The sequence below is a fragment of the Amblyomma mixtum genome, chromosome 3 (genome assembly GCF_055824585.1).
Source record: "Amblyomma mixtum isolate Tamu chromosome 3, ASM5582458v1, whole genome shotgun sequence".
NCBI classification, from domain to species: Eukaryota; Metazoa; Arthropoda; class Arachnida; order Ixodida; family Ixodidae; genus Amblyomma; species Amblyomma mixtum.
This window is the reverse complement of record NC_143014.1, coordinates 121,261,151-121,278,627: the sequence shown is the minus strand read 5'-3', so window position 1 is coordinate 121,278,627 and position 17,477 is coordinate 121,261,151. Positions and strand designations below refer to the sequence as shown.

The 17,477-nt window shown below is 42.2% G+C and overlaps 1 protein-coding gene and 1 long non-coding RNA gene across 4 annotated transcripts in view; both read right to left on the bottom strand.

Moving 5' to 3' along the window:
- Positions 1 to 1,251: 1,251 nt before the first annotated feature.
- On the bottom strand, positions 1,252 to 4,885 carry LOC149351642 (uncharacterized). The gene is made up of 2 exons (XR_016290617.1): positions 4,830 to 4,885; positions 1,252 to 3,277 (listed from the first exon to the last, which is right to left on the bottom strand). It is a non-coding gene; the product is annotated as an uncharacterized LOC149351642 (long non-coding RNA).
- Positions 4,886 to 5,229: 344 nt separating this feature from the next.
- Positions 5,230 to 17,477, bottom strand: part of mRpL1 (mitochondrial ribosomal protein L1) — a 43,722-nt gene continuing 31,474 nt past the window's right edge. For all 3 annotated transcript variants that reach the window (XM_089580978.1, XM_089580979.1, XM_089580977.1), the window contains 6 exons: positions 16,317 to 16,409; positions 16,052 to 16,123; positions 10,355 to 10,475; positions 8,049 to 8,167; positions 7,451 to 7,538; positions 5,230 to 5,451 (listed from right to left, as the gene is read on the bottom strand). In XM_089580978.1, the coding sequence (XP_089437104.1) occupies positions 5,324 to 5,451; positions 7,451 to 7,538; positions 8,049 to 8,167; positions 10,355 to 10,475; positions 16,052 to 16,123; positions 16,317 to 16,409 (621 nt within the window). In that variant the 3' untranslated portion in view covers positions 5,230 to 5,323. The remainder of the gene's footprint in view (positions 5,452 to 7,450; positions 7,539 to 8,048; positions 8,168 to 10,354; positions 10,476 to 16,051; positions 16,124 to 16,316; positions 16,410 to 17,477) is intronic.

The window sequence follows — 17,477 nt, the reverse complement described above, 5'->3', positions numbered from 1 at the left end:
ACATCAAAGAAACGTGGACCACAGAACAAGTCCTCGTTTCTTTTGCACTGCCATTTTCCATGATGAATTACAGACTAGCCCACACAAAGATATTAAGCAAACAAGGTACAGCTGACTTGCATTAATTCGGCATCACTAGGTGCCTTGTAACCTTTGTCACGTTGAACAATCCTGACAAGTGTCCATGCTTTGTAGTGATGAAAAAAATTGGCTGAGGTTCAACCCGGCTGACCTAGTAGACAAGTGAAAGCTAAGCCGGCGGTATTTATAGCGAAGAATGGTGTGATGTCATTGCTACATTATCGCTTCAGTAGATGCGAATCAGCTCTAAAGGTCAAACTCCAAGGTTGCATGACTGATGGCTTGTGGTCATGCTAGTTGATGGTTAGATATACCCCCATGCCATCTTTTGTATATCATGGCTATAGCAGAATGACAAAGTCCTAGTTTTACCTTGCTAGGCTTTGATGGTCACAGTGACGAATTGATGCTAAATTGGAAGTTGTACCTGGCATAGGAGAGCTTTCGCTCTAAAAAAGGCATTTAAAAAAAAGCCTGCTTTTTCAAACTTGAAATCTAACGTTGAATTGAAGGTAGGTGATTACTCGTGCGAAAGAGGTCAGAAGTCGTGGTGCCTGTACAGATTTCTTTTTAGCTGGATGCACTCTAAGCATGCCACCTGCTGCACCTGCAGTCGTGCATGCATGAACACACTGTCAACTAAATTTAACAAATATTACTGATGCGCTGGTGTCCTCTGGCCTAAAAGGTAGCATACACCCAAGGGAGATCGCAAATAATTGACTAGCAGTTAATTTTGAGCATAACAAAAGAAAAAAACTACAGCAAGAGGATTCAAGCTGCTGCCTTCTGCATTGAAAGATGTAAAACTTATCCATTACACCACAGCACTGATGGATAGGGTTCGGTCTAATGGTGATATTATCCATTCTCATCAAATGCCAACTTTTTTTTGCTGCTGGGTGGTCCTGGTTAGCCAGAAGTTGTGGTTCTGTGCTGTTTACAGAACACAATCGTGCACAGTGGCCATTTTCCAGCATAAGTACCAACTGCCATAATGTGAAATTACAAGCAAATAAAGGCTTAAGGATCAGAAAGCTGGCTTAGTTGGTACATTTGGGGAGAGACAGGAGAACAACTAAACATACGAGGAGATACAGACGCCGACTTGCATGAAACTATTTAACACCCCTGTCAGATAGCCAAGGTGAAATGCACTTCAAGCAAGTATTCAAATTCAAAGTTTATTTTTTGACATATACAGTGTTAATGGATGTGCTTGCAAGAAAGCTGTCAGAACAGCTTGACAAGGTGGGGCACCAGCAACTGGCAGAATAGCAGTGCTGTGGGAAGGTTCAGTGACAAAAAATTTAACATCCTACGCAGCATGAAGAGTGCTACCTCAAAGAAAAGGTGAAACAGCACATGTTTTAAACAAGTAATGTAAACTTCTTTTGTTAGTATCACTCAGCATTCACTTCACTTGACCTGCACTTCACTTTGGTTTGCATACATGGCCTTTATATCAATCAGTTCCATTTAACACATTAAAAAACGAAGTATGGTCTGAGAATGCTCTGCAAAAAATGCCAGTAAGCACCAACTGTAAACACACCTCTTCATTTACACGGACGACAGCAGCCTGTTTTTTTTCTGGTTATTCAGGCATTGAACTATCCAGCCGGGCTAGCTCAACCATGGCCAAAATTGAAGATTGGGCGTATAAAACTGGTTTAAAACTAAATGTAAATAAAGCTAATGCCGTGCTCTTCCACTCCAGAAACAAAGCATTCAAGCTTCCCCCTCTGGTACTCGGTGACACTCTGATAGACATTGTCAAATCTGTAAAAACCTTAGGCATTCACTTTTCAGAACACATGACGTGGGATGCTCACATAGAATATTTAGTCAGCAAGATATCATGAACTATCGGTTTTATATGCTCAGCACTTCCAGTTTCAGTCAGTATTCTGCTTTACAATGCACTTTTTCCCTCTATTTTAAACTACTGTTCATTAGTGTGGGCAACTGAAACTGGAGTAAATATCACAGTTATTAATGCTCCAAAAAAGAGTCATCAGACTAATTCTGAGCACATATTTGTTTCTACCAAGACCATTGGCGTAAGGTCCAAGCAGAATTGTAACACACTGCTAGTAATTGGTTAGTAGTAATAAATGATTTTTTTGTTAATTTGTGATGACAATATTTTTGACATTGCAGTCACTCTGTTCTTTTCAGTAACTGAATGAAAGTAAGCATTTATTCAGAAGACAAGTTGTATAAAACAATACAACTTCGAGCTCCTTAGCATAGCAGCAAACAGTAGTGCCAACGGAATATTTCCTTCATAGCAGAATCGAAGGTGTGAGGTACGAGAAGCCTTGTGCAATAGTGTTTCATACTGCCAGCCCAGCTATTTGTGTGGCACCAAAATAGAAGCAGGCAGGCCATGCTGGCCTAGTGATCACAAACAAAGGCAAGCCAAGTGAACACACAGTGAAAGTTTTGTGATGCACTTTCGATGCAGCTCCAAGATTGCAGTTACCTCTTGTTTAATACTAGCCAAAAGGCAAGTTCTTCAAGAAATCAACAACACATGTCTTCAAATAAAACCGCATTTTTCCAATTAAGCTATAATGGTGCAAGTACAGCCCGAGTTCATATTTTTTTCATAATCGTACTAAATGCGACTGTATGTGTGAAGCAGAATTGGACATTTGTACCACAGTCTGGTGTGCTACAAGTACTGAGTGCTGGCCAATACATGCTAAAGACCATCACAGATTTGAGCGTACCAGTCGCAGCAGGACTAAGCAAGCAAGAACTGCTGATGCTTGAAGAAAGCGCAGTCTTACATGATGCAAGAGAATGATACTTTTGACTTTTCTCCACAATGTTTTTGATGTCTTCTTGCCACAAGTTGAGGAACGTAGTTTTCAGCAGGAATTTTTATGCCATAGCGTCAAGGCTTCCGTTGAGCAGAAAATCCGGCATAGTTGGCATTGTGAGCAGAAAATCCCCAGAGAAGCAACCTAGAAAGGCAAACTAGGTCACATGGCCTTGTGGCATCATCACAACCTGCCCACCGGATTGTGAGCAAACTGACCGCAGAGGCAGGTGGTAGTTAAATAATGACTGGCCGTGAGAAGTTGTCCAGGAGGAGCAACCTGGGTCGCACAAGCCCCACGGATGACAGCACTTCGCTTAACCGCCGCACCACTGTGCCAGGAGTGGTACGAGTACTCCCAGGGATCTATGAATGTCAAGTAGAGAATGACCAATTTCGCATATATGGGCATTAATCCATTGAAGCTATCGTGCCATACCATTAAGTGAAGCTTAATTGTTCCCTCCAGTTTATTTTATTTTTAGATGTATTTACACAAAATATTGTGACTATATTAGACATAATTTTCTGACTGCTCTCACAAAATTTCACTGTTATATCTTCAGAAAATTTTGTCTAATATATATATAAACTTTCTCTGAATCTTGTGAAAAGGTTGCAGAGTTGAGAAAATGTGCCAGAAGGCTGGTTCAACATTCACTGCATTTCTGCTGGCGTGTTACAGGCAAAAACATTTTTTTTTTTGCAAAGCACAAATTTCGGTTGTGAATTTTTGTGATGCAGTGTCCGTTGTCATAACTAGAGCACGCAAATTTCAAACAAGAAATTTAAAATTCACAAATCTGAAAAACAATGTCTTGACCCCTGGACTATGGTCTCAGGAGTGCAATAAAACAAACAGGATCAAAATGGATAAAACAGTCACGAATAAATTGCTCTGCAAGGTGATTTGGCAGAAAACCGCATTGGAAAAAAGTGCCCAATGTTTGCGCTTTTCCCTGCCATGCAGACCCGCCGCTGTTCACGAAACAATCCTCTCCTTGGGTGGCGCGTTTCGCAGCAGCCTGCCACAGATGGACCGTGCTGCATTCCTCCGCTCTCGCCAAATCCTCCCTCCTCCTTTCACGGTAGCCACCCTCTGGATTGTTACCGTGGTACGCCTTCCTACACTCTTGCCATAGACCCTCCTCCTTCCATGGTAACCCTCCTCGTACATCCAGGGTAACTGCCCTCCGGTTGGTTTCCGTGGCAACCAACCACACACCGTGCCAACCACAGACCGGTTGCGCCTTCCGACGCTCTCTCCATGCTTTCCTCCTCTTACAGTAACCATCCCCTGCCCTCTGATACCTCCTCCTTCCACTGTAACCACCCTCCGGATGGTTCCTGCGGTAACCATCCACCGGTTACGCATCTCTCTGCTCACGTCACACCTTCCTCCTTGCACCGCAACCCCCCTCCCAAGTGGTTCCCATGACAACGCACTTACCAGTAAATGCCGATGACATCGGGTGCTTGAAACAAGCTCGCTATCACACGTATGCAATGCAGTCAAAACGTATGCGAATCCACAAAGAATGCTAGCCCTGCCACTTAAAGAGATCTCCCGTTTAGAAGAACTGGATCTCATCATAAAAAAATATTTCAATCCCTCTTGAAGTGTGAATCAATAGAGCACTGTATGAACTAAGCGGTGGAGTGGGCACGAATGAGGACAAGAATCAAGCAACAAGTTGCAACGTGTCATAAATTTGTCAGCGTTACACACTGCTTCTATGGGACATGCGGGAGTACGAATAATCAAGTAAGCCCGAATTTTCGGTCAGAGATGTATCTTCCTTCACCATGTGCGTCATGAAATGAATGAATGACGGTGAGTAGGTGTTCACCAATTAAAAGTAGCATTTCGACAGAGGACACTGTGAAGAACCCTCCATGCATTTTCATGGCTGTTTACCATTTTGATAATGTACTTCACTTTCTCCATTTATGGTGCTCTTTGTGATCTTGCACATCTCCAAAATCAACCACTCTTTGGTCACCAGTCTAGTCATGCTCCATTCTTTGCAGCAAAAGAAGCAGATGAAGAGCATTATGAAAACATGATTTCAGGACAGCAGTACCCTTGAAAATAGTATAGACAGCAAAAACCCCACAGCTGTTTAATAAAAAAGGCCCAGGGCATAGAAAAATGCAGCACAACAGTGTAATCAGAGCATTAACTTCCGATATAATCTGGATAAACAAAGTGAGGAAGAAAAATAAAACCTCTTTCAACACCTTATAGCTGCTCATTAGATCCTGCACCTAGCATGATTTTTTTCGTATGCTGTGTTTGGACTGAAATTTTCGACAACTGAGCGGTTGAGGAAAGCTTTATTCATGTACACATGTTAGTACAATGCTAATAAAGCATTACATGGACCGATGTCTCACTTGACTGTGTTCGGTCTATTGTTGCACTTCAACTTCAACTTCTTCCTCTTCATCTCTATAGTGATCTAAAAATTCACTGCACGCAATCTGGAACTTCTCTGTAGTTGGTGGACATTTCAGTTCGACCTTTGTAATGAATGTACCTGGACAGAAGAAAAAGAAAAAAATAGCTTCAAGATATCTTCAACTAATACAAACAACCTTTGGATCATTCCATGCCAAACGTACAAGAGTTTGCGCTCGACCCCCTTCAATCTGCTTGATAAATGTCGCTCGTTATTGAACCAGCTAAAGTAATTACCCTAAATAGCTTTGGTGAAAAAAATTTCCTGGTCACGTGACAGCCCTTCTGATTTCTCAGAGGAGTGCAAAATCAAATATTTTACTGTTGCGCTTGAAAATTTTTTAGACATAATGAATATGCAATCTGGGTTTTAATCGCACAGCCAAAAATTTGCAGTGCAAAGTTTTTGTGTTGCTTTAAGTCATAATCCCCCCCCCCCCCCCCCCCCCCCCTCAAAAAAAAAAAAACTGTTTTTGCAATTCTTTTTATACTTTTCCACAGCATTGGTGAGCAACATCACATGCTTCGGCACTTCTCTATAACGTGTACTATCTCATTAAATGGTTTAAAGTATGATACAACACAGTATATTTCAGAAAAAATGTTGAACTTAAAGGTGCATGAAAGAGGAATCTGAGCTCGTATTTCTACTGCGGTAACTCGATCTGCACGCTCTGAGCGTTCTTAGAAACTCCGAATTAGTGTCCTATGCGGCCAATTTTCCTATTAAATCGAATCAAACGTCCTGGCTCCCACCTTTTTTTTTTAACTCGCCTTCAAAAAGAGGAGGAGTCAGCCAATGCATGCAGTTCCTTTCAGCCAGTCACATGGCAGCTTCGCTTTTGCTTTTTAGATTTACATGAATAAATAATTGCAGTTGCAGACGACATAGCCGCAAATTAGGTCCACCGAAATAAAAATACGCATGGACTCTTTGCTTTCGCTGATCACTACGCCGATGGCTAGAGCGGCAACCTGCCATGCGGCTGGCTGAAAGGACCCTAAGCGTTGGCTGACTCCTCCTCTTTTCGAAGGTGAGTTCAAAAAGAAAGGGCAGGAGCCGGGAAGTTTAATTCGATTTAATATGGATATTGACCGCACAGGACAATAATTCACAGTTTATAAGAATGCTCAGAGCGTGCAGACTGAGTTTCCGTGGTAAAAAGATGAGCTCAGAATCTTCTTTAATGCATCTTTTAAGAGGCTTTCCTAGTAAAAATATAAATAGTAGCTCAATAGATAGTTAGTTGCATTGAAATTTTGCTCAGCGTTTTTTCTCACAGCCTTTTTTGCCTTAAGCGAGAAAAAAAATTGTGAAGTTCAGCACTGCACCTCAAGCCATGGTTGCTACGTACTACCACTGCGCTGCTCGGCATGCTTTGCCGGTTCCTGAGAGCCATACGCTGACCGGGAAGCGCATTGGAGCTTATATAATAGAGATCAGAGGGTGTGTTGTCAACAAAGCCAAGTGGTGACGACAGAATTTCGTTTCCCTACGTCATGCGTACTCAGCCATTGTGATTAAGCCGTCACAACAGTAGTCATGATGCTGTGGATAGATTTTGATTTTCCAGCTGGCCAACACACATGCTTCATTGATGACACACAGCCCCCCGGAGCACTCTTATCTAAGGAATGCTACTCTCATTAAATATTTGGCCTGGGCTGTTGTGATAACCACATGCGTTGCTTGCAAGATTGTATTAATTGAAATTCACGATAGCAGGAACCTACCTTAACCTTCACACTGCTACAGTTGCTCAAATTAGTGCTTGCAGACTTCTTTAAATGCATGAACAATCTGCTCACTGAATTTACTTCCTGAATGAATGCAAATATGCTTATTATTAGCCCACTGGTCACAGTGCATGAAGGCAAGTGCCCGAAGTTGGGGGGAAATTTCTATCACTATGGTAAACAACAAAAATTTATCAAAAGAAGCTTCTCATTTGGGAAAGTATACCGGAGAACAAAAATGACTTTTCATGCTCTATACACTGCGCAGTTCTCAAAATCCAGTTCAACTTGTTCACATAGCTGTTGTGCTAAAGAAAGGCAAAAGGCAATAATTACATTACCTGGATTGGTTCCTTTAGGCTTGAATGAATCAATGTTAGCCAGGAGAGTTTTGATATTATCTGTCAGGTGCTCAGTTGGCATGCTCAGCTGTTCAGAAACAAAAGAGAAACAAAATTCTAAGGTAACACCAAAGCGAATTGTACAGCAGCTAGTCATGTTCACAAAGCAAATGCTGAATGTACAACAATTTTTTATGTGCTTGGTAATTACCACTTCACAGACATAAGCTGTACACCATGTTGGCTTCATCTGAAACTATCTTCTGTGAGATCATGCAAAGTTGCCAGCTAACAAAGGCTTATTATCTCTATCCTTCGGTCATGTTTGATTATTTAGACTACACAACAATGCCACATGCCCCACAGATCCAACGTATAGTAACAGTGACTAAATTTTTGGGACCTCATTTGCACTCACTGCAGCCGAAAGATTAGCCGCTGTTTAATCTGTACAAAGTGAGGAGGAGGGAGGAGAGGCTAGTCAAGGAGCAGTGAGCGTGAAACCTGATGCAACATTCGTGCCAAGGAAAGGGTGTGCTGATACAGTTTCTGAGCGGCGCACGCTTGCACGTGTGTGCTGGAGGCCAACGTTACTTACCTTTCCCACGGGCACTTCAACAAAGCCATAGTCCAGCTCCCGCTGGTCACTCTTAGAGGAAAAATCAACCCCTTTGAAATAACCTCGCACCAAGCTTGGCAGGTCATTGGTCACTCTCCCTTCGAAAAAAAAAAAAAAAAATAGAACAGGCCAATAAACATAATGCACACCTGTGCACAACCACCTTGCCTGAGAAGCAGCAATCTTAAATTTCAAGTAAAGCCAAGGTTATGAATCACTGCACAAAGCAACCAACACATCACAAAATTGTCTTCAACAAACCAGCCATCCCCGATTTTCAAAACTGGAGTTTTTAACTGCAACCAGGACCTTTCAGATTCTCCAGGCCCCAAAATAAGCCACAAGAAGTGTTTGAATGGATTTTTGCACCAGGCAATTATTTTATTGTGTTCAACAGGAGGTTCAAAGCATGCTATTCCAAGAACCAGCAACATATGACAGTAGTGGAACACCTGCACAGGTTGTGCACAGTCATAATAATGAAGCATATGAATGCTCAATTTCTAACATTTCGTTTTGAGCACATACAAAAACACATAAGGCACAATGGGGTTTGAACAGGTAAATTTTGGAACAATGTGCAGTTTGCGAAACTGACATAGTCGTCAGTATTTCCGTGAGAAAAATGCGCTATTCACAAATACTAGATCTTTCACGGCCTACATCTTTTGCATATGTCACTGACAGAGTGGCAGAACATCCACTGTAACATCATGGTGCATGAGTTGCGGAACTGCTGTAAACGGGAGGAAAGGTGGCAAACAGACACGTGAGCGAATGTACAAGACATGAAACAAGACCAAAATGAGTGTTTTTTCTTACTAGGCCATGCCACTTGCCACCACCATATTTGCAAAACAAATGAGGCCTGTTCAAGGTGCACCAAGGACAACTCTACTGGGTCCCTGTTCTCACTAAAACTTGATGATTGGGATATTTGTGGCTCTGCAGACATTTGTCCAGCAGCAAAAGGTGCTTTTAATGACAAGAAATTTGGAGGTGAAGTTTGAACGGTTTTTTAACAAAATGATTTAGAATCCCAAAGATGGTGACAACTTACTAGGGTGAATCAAAAGCGCAACATGGGACTGGTAGAGGCCGCACCATGGTCTGGCAAAAACCGAAACGAAATCTACTGTCAGCCAGATACTGCAGCACGTTTATCAATTCCATGGTGACGATGCTAGCATGGGTCTTGCTCATGATCCTGGCAACGAGGTCCTAGCTAGGAACTGCAGGCTGCATTTTAGTGACCTAACCTCAAAGGAGCAAGCAATGCTTACAAGAGCCAAAACCAAAACTGAACAGAACTGGCCGCCTTTGGTGATACAGATTCGGGTTTGCTTCTTTTTTTTTTTCGTGTTTCGTTCTTCCTTTTATATTTCTTGTGTAATAAAAGTGCATTAAAAGTTGAGAAACAAAACTTATTTTAAAATTCAGAGGCACAATCCTTCGTTTTCTTTTATAAACAACTCCATCAGCTTCAGCCAGTATGCTTAAAACTGCTCCTGACATCACCACAGTTTGGTTTTGGAAATGGCAGCGGTGCTGATATTTTTTCATTTTTCGCTCGTTTGTAGCTTACAAGCTCCATTTCCTACGAAAATAGCCTTTTTGTCATTATAAGCAGGATAACAATCGAGGTCACTCCACTCTGTCCCATTAAGGCCTAATGATGAAGGAAACTAACAGTCTCCAACCAAGGAAAGCATAAGGAAATTTTTTTTTATTTGTGGTGTTGATCAATGGTACATTAATAGTGTAATTATTTTAAGGCTGAAGAAAAATTGATTAGAAAGTAAAAGAAAAAACAACCAAATGCTGCAGGTGGGATCCGAACCCATGACCTCCGAATTTCGTGTACAGTGCTCTACCAACTGAGCAACGGTTGCGGCTGTCCAACCTTCTACTTTTGGGGTATTTATGCTGTGTATAACCTGATTTTGAGAGTGTTCACCAGCACCAGCCTCGTCCATGTGTGCATGAAAAAAAGTAGCCCATGTAGTAAACCACTGACTAGCGCAGAGACCACAGAAAAGCAGCATCCATTACTGATGCCAGCTGCCAGTGTTAAAGTCAGAGTGCTGCAACTAATTGTTAAGTGAAGCTACATCTGTGCAGTACAAATTTACAACTCCTGGCTTTGACAAGCTAAAGCACACATGCAATAATGTAAAAAAGACTCTCGCATTTATACTGTGTGTAAAGACAAAGGCACCAATGAGCTTGCATAATGCAGTGATTACAGACACCACTTTGTAGCATAGAACTTTCAAAACACTCACCATTAGTTGCAGATGGTAACCTTGCTTTCAGGAGACCTCTCAACTGAGGCAAATCTTGCATAGTGTCCACATGAGCCAATATATAGTCAAAATGCTTCGTGTCTAGTTCCCCAGCAAGTATCTGCAAAGAGGGTTTAGCAAAGTTTCTACTCAATGAGACATGTTAAATTCAGGTTACAATGCAACGTTCTTGTGTCGTGGAAAGTGATACTACAAAAACCTATACTGCTATAAGTGAGAAAGCAACAGGTTTCCCAACTGAGTTCTACAAAACCCAAGGAATTCATGAAGCCTTTTTTATTCTTGAGTTTTCTGCACACCCAAACTGGTACACATGACCCCAACTTCCTGTTTTCCTTTTTTCTCGGATCCCTCCAGTGCAATATGCAAGCTTAGAGAAGTGGACATGTTCACAGTGCCTGCGTTGTGATTGTCAGAAAAGAAATCACCGGTCGCACGTGGTTATTAAAGCATACATTTAGAAGTAAATTAACCACTTCATTTACGGCCTACAATAATGTGTACACAAACAGTTTTGTGTCGGGGCTATAATGCGCCGTGAATGGCTGGAGCTTTTATTTTGACCGACTGGCGGCAAAGCACACAGAACCATTCCAAATCAGGCATGAGAAATGAACGTAGAAAAGTGTTTTTCAGATGGAAGCACCGGGACTGCTGCAGAACGTATGTGCATTTCTCTGCTCGTCTTACATGCATCACCATTTTAAAAAGCCCTAAAGTTAGCTGATTTGTTTACAGAATGAATTCTTACAGTAACAAGGGAAAAAAAACCAGGGTTGGCATCTTGGAAATAGTGTACAGTCATGACGTGGTGATATCAGGACCAGACTGCATAATTAAGGATGGAAAAAGAGTCTTTGGAAAAATATTTTAACGAAGTCACAATAATGAAATCTTCAGGGAACATATATTTTTACGTGCTGATTCCAAATATTAATTTAATTTTATGTACAATAAGTCCTCCTGCACTTATGCAGTATGTTCTGCAACTCTTAGCCGAGAGCTTTGAAAAAATTTTGCTACAGGGAACTTGCTAGATTGCATGCCGTTGGTTTCTCTTGACATCAAGCTATGCAATAACGGTAAAATTATCATCCTGCCTGTCATAGAAGTTGAGTTAAAGGATTTTGAAGTTGTCACTTAAGGGGAGACGCGGGTCTTGGAATGAATTTTTTTTTTAATTAGAGACGTAATGAAATTAGGCGTGTGCATGTACTTCTTCCTCCACTTTTCAAAACTATAATTAGTTTTAGTATATCTCAATACGTTCTGATATTATCGGAAAATAACTGGTCGAATTAGCAAATTTTATCTTAAAGGGACTATGCAATGAACTAAAAGTCACTTGTAAATGTTTTCAATGCTTAGCAATGATACTAAGAAGCATTCACACCAAGAATGAGTCTTCGGAGCTGAGCCGGCAATTTATTATGAATTTTTAAAAACCGCGTTTTTTAAAATTCGCGGGCCGATTGGCGTCTTCATAGTGACCGACTTTGAAACTAAAATCGGGAAAATAGACGTCACTAGTCCCGTGACGTCGGCAGGCCACCATACGTTGCCATTCGCTGGAGCCACGGCAGCCACGACGTCACGGGTACGCTTCCGGTAGCCATGAAAATCGTCTGCTCAAGCTGTCACGCGACCCCCTTGGGCAAGCGCGAGCCAGGGCATTGCCTTCATGCATATGTTTTCAATTTACCTCTGCCGCCTCTTTCTGTCGGGAGTTCGGGAACCACTCGCAGTGCCTTTGTCGCAGCGACAAGCAAAGAAATCCGACGTGCGCCGCGATCCAGGAAGGCGAAGGGGAGATACGCTGCCGAAGCTGCTGCTGGGGTGCTGGGTGCGACAACCGGAAGTCGCAAACCGAATGTCAGTGAATGACGTATTCATGGGCGGGGCCCAGTCCCAGAGCCGTTTTCTTTATTTTTTCTTGGCGCTCTGCGCATACGAGTTAAGGGGGGAGAAGAGGAGCGTGATTTTTAATCGTCTATAACTGCGTTGTTATTGATGCTAGCTCAAAAATTCTTGCGTTGGGGTGATGAGTGATGGAATGCCTACCTCTCGTCTGCTTCACGTAATCGCAATTAATTTATTGCAGAGTCCCTTTAAGAGTCCTTAAAACACTTTCTATCAATCTTTCTTGGTTCCTGGTAAGGTATACTAGTATACCGCGCTGTTGCTATGCGACCGATTGCGACCATTCAAAAACTGTGGGCCTGCGGAGAGCACAGGGGGGGCGACACGATTTGGTGGACGCTGCTCTGTGCTCTCCGCAGACCCAGAGTCATTGAATGGCAGGAGAAAGAGCCCAAATTGGTTGAGCCAAGACGGCATAGGGTTTTAAAAATTCTAAAAACCGATATGGCACTGACAGCCGGCTACCAATCAGGTGCCTATTGGTAATAGTTAAAAAGTTCAATATTAGAATTTAGTTAACCACTTCACCAGTTTACGTGATTCGCATGTTTTCCAACGTCCACCAACACCGGTATTATCATGCCGCAAAAAGCTTACGTCGACCTCAAAAACCCTTTTTTTTTATATCAGTGGCGGGTTTCCCTGAAAGACCTGGTATACATTGTTTAGTTGGAAGTGAAATGCGGTCCTCAGTGCTCCATTGGCCGACTGTGAAGCTACACCACACATTTTGCCAAGAAGTTTTACGCCAGAGCACTGTGTGTAGCGAGAATTACGTATGCAATATGGCAGCATGACCAAACAACTGATGCTATGAAAATTCACGTTACAGGGTTTTTCCACATACGCTACAATGTGCCTAAAAGTTCAGTATAAAATGGCACCTCACGAGGGCTGGCAAGCAGCTTTAGCACTCCTTCAGGACAATCGTGTACCTGCAGCCACAACTTCTTGAATGAACCTGAAGAATGATCCCGAGGCTTGGAAAAATGCAGTGAGCCTTCTAATGCAAAAATGATGCCTTATCTTCCAGTTGGTATCATTGCGCAGTGGACAGAAAGTTTGGCTCAGAAAGTTTGGCTAACAGTCAGGAGGTGGTCGGTTGGAATCCTAACACCATTTTTTTCTTCACATTTTTTAATTTATGCTATTTTATAGTTTAAAATTTTTAAATCTTGGCAGGTTTTTCTTGAGCAACCAGTGTCACCTGGTACCAAGTGTCCTAGTATGCCGTGTCCCAGTGTACAATGCCACACTGGGCCCATAATCAGGAGTGGCATTGGACCCCAGTGGCACTGGATTTTGCAAGAGAGAAGTCCAACTTGCAGCATAAAAGAAGCAGAGAAAACTGTAGAGTATGAAGGCTTTAAAGCTTCATGCATGCTTGAGAAGCTGCGTGTGTGTACTAATCGAGCATATGCTGTGCTGCGCTGGTCGAACGCTACTGCAAAACCCAGCGCCACTGGTAGCTAGTGTCCCAGTGACATGTCTGATTATGGGCCCAGTGTGACGCTCAACACAATGAGGTGCAGCATAATGGAATGATGGTTACTGGGAGGTACTGGTTGCTGAAATAAAAAAGCAGGATTCAAAAAAGAAAAGAATGGAACTAGGAAATAACTGGCAAACATTTTGCTTGGCAAAGTAAATCTAAAAGAAAACAACTTCTAGTTGAATTCGAACTAATAACCTCTATGCCCTACAGCTTGGTACTCACTACACCATGTGGTCAGATAAAAGATTAGCATTAATGGGAAGGACATGTCTTCTCACAATTTTGAGCTGTTCTTTCTAACAAGTGTAGAATTTTCAGCACTTAGACACTATATTCGCAGACAGCTTTTTGTAGCTATGCAGCCAAGGCTAGGTAGGAAAGGGAAGGAGGCATGCTTTTGTTCACGAATTGGGGGGGGGGGTGGGTTGTCATTGGTTTTGGCTAGGGGTGCGGCGGCATAAAGTGGGAGATGGTGCAGGCTTGCTAAGGCTAATACAGACCACTCCCCATGGCAATGGAACAAAGCCCCATCCCCTATCCTTTCATGCCTATCCTTGGCTGCAGAGCCACAGAAAGCTGGCTGCGTGTATAGACCTTAAAGTCACCCTGATTTCTTGAAGGCTCCCTGTGGTGCTACTGATTCTTAATTTGCAGTGTACTAAAATAACCATTCAAACTTCCAGGAAGGTTAGAACTTCACAGCACCATCTGATGGTCATGCTCTTGTAGCACGCATATATTCTCACTGTACACTGTTCTCTACCACAAAAATTTGCGACATGAGCCAGGCAGCAACACAATTTGCCAACAGGGCAGCAGCACACCTAATTCACTTCCAACAGAACATTTCAGAAACGCAAACACACCTCAGATATGCAGGACAATTGACAGGCAGAAATGTGGAAGAACTAATGTCGAACAGATGCCTTCGTTGGATTTTTTTTCCACACACACAGGTTATTATTGTTGCTGGTAACTTGTTTTTCCCTCTCACTTTTTTTGCACTGCTGTCTGCATTTAGGTGGTGAGCAATGATCAGGCGCTGACTACACTTACCGTTTCTATTACGCTCACTGCTTTGATTGCTATGAAGCCAGCAAAGAAGTGAGCCATGCATATTTCACAGTTCACTGTCACCTTAGCATCTTCATAATTTTTTTGCAACAGCACTACACAACGAGGACAACGAGCAAAGAGTGACACAAAGACGGCGCTTTGTGTCACTCTTTGCTCGTTGTGTAGCGCTGTTGCAAAAAAATTATGAATCAGTACCAACTCGCCCAGACTTCCATTCTTCTGTAGCATCTTCAAGCATATTTTTCACTTTACTCATCAAAAGCTGCACTAACATTTTCACTTTCATACAGTAACTTACTGTTCATCAGTCGCTCATATGAGGGACACAACTCATCCATTGTGGCTTCATGGGAGTCAAGTCTGCTGGCCTCAAAGCCCGCACGACTCAAATATTTCAGTAAGGTGGTCAGTATCAATGGGAGGAGCTTTGTAGTCACATTTTTTTTTTGGGGTCACATGCAGCATGTCTCGGGCACTCAAGATTTAGAAATAGAATATAGAATAACAAGCTCTTGCATTATTTATTAGAATACAAAACTGCAGTGTGCTGATCAACCATGTCATTACCCCTTTAAATGGCAGAAAAAAAGGGCTAAGCTATCTGAATTTTCATAGGACTTGCACCAAGGCAGAGAGCCACAATACAACACCGTTAGTTAAAATGTTAGATGCCTTCCCCCTTCCCTGCTAATGACTTCTGAAAGAACTTAAAGGTAGCTTTGAAGGGTGAATTCCAAAAGTTTCAAGACTGCTTCGACGTGAGGGCAAGGTGCTCACAATAGCTTCCAAAAGGGGATAACCACAGTAATCATCAGTTAGCAGGTATAGTATGTTGGTATGTGGAAGTCCAAGAACCCAAGCTGCATGTGGGCCATGAGGAACACCATAGTGAAGGGCTCCAGATTAATTTAGACAACCTGGGATTCTTTAATATGCACAGATATTACACAGCACATGGGCATTTTCACATTTCACCTCCAACAAAATGAGGCCACTGTGGTCATGACTCAATCTCACAACCTTGGATTCAGCAGTTGAATGCCATAGGCCTTAAATTACCGTGGCAGGTACAAAAATCCTAAAGCAGTTAAGTTATTTAGTGGTAAGTGGCAACACACAACTCACTTCATACAGCAACTCTGCAGGCTTTACAATCAGACCTGATGTCTAGAGCTCTTTCTTACCCTTTTGATGATAACTGTGCCACCTGCCACTTCTGCTCCTGCTGCAAGAGACTCAGTAGCCACATCAGTATTCTGCAACAACAATCACAATGAAAGTTAACAAGCAGTGGAGAGAAACACAGTACGAGGCAGAGAAGTTGACAAACAAAAGAAAACTGTCCGTCAACTTTTGCAGGCATGTGCCGCACAGCCAGACTTTGCCTCTCATGCGATAATATTAACACTTATGCATGCACAATATTTTTGCAAATATGATACTACATACCTTGCAAAGGGCAATAATCCTCTTCTCTCTTTTTGTGATAGTGAATGGGTGACTGTACAGTACAGTCCCTGAAAAGTCTTCTCGAAACTTGGTCTGCAGCAATGCCCACAAGAATGACGTCAGAAAACACAGAGGACTTGGAGCCCAAACACCCCTACCCCAAGAAGGATCTTACTACGGTCAGTTCAAAAGTTAATAAAATTGGACCAATTCCCACTGCACTCAAAAGTGCACACACTCAAGACCATAGCTGACCCAAACAGAAAAAAAAAATAAAAATCAGCTAACAATAATCTGTTTATGGGTGTTTAACGTCCCAAAGCAACTCAGGCTATGAGGGACGCCAGAGTGAAGGGCTCTGGAAATTTCGACCACCTGGGGTTTTTTAACGTGCACTGACATCACACAGTACACGGGCCTCTAAAATTTCGCCTCCATTGAAATTCAACTACCGCGGCCGGGATTGTACCCAAGTCTTTCGGGTCAGCAGCCGAGTGCCATAACCACAGCTCATCCACTGATGAAAGTTCTTCTTCTAACAATTATCCTCGAAGAACTTTCATCAGTGGGTGAGCTGTAGTTCCACATGTGTTGTGCAATATAATTGGCAACTCCGTGTGTAAAGCTCAGAACACCATCTTTAGCACAGTCACAGTGTCTCACACATAATAATTAGAAACATGCCTAATTTCTGACTTTAATAAATTACTTCTTCTAATTAATAAAGTCTATTCTCTCTTTCCTCCTAAACACTTCAACATACTTTTAAATTTGATATAGATGGGTTACACTGATGTCATAGCAGCCACCATGTTGAGATCAGCAGAACAAGGCAAAAATGTTGTTTAAACATACTATCTGCTTATCACAACATAATCTGCCATGCATTGTGGAAGCTATGCATGGACAATCACTGCACTTGTGATGTCACATGCAAAGCATCTAGCTGATGATAAGACGATCTGCTTCATGGATAAGCAGTCTCCTTTTAAAGACGTAATTTAACTACCAATCACTAACAGTATATTTATGCACTGTGCAACAAGAACAACACATATCCTTAGGTGCGCAGTTCTTATACTACTCTGAAGCCAAGAGTTCAGTCAGTCTGCCATAAGAAGTTGTTAGTGCAGTGTGACTGAAGTTAACAACAGATTAAAA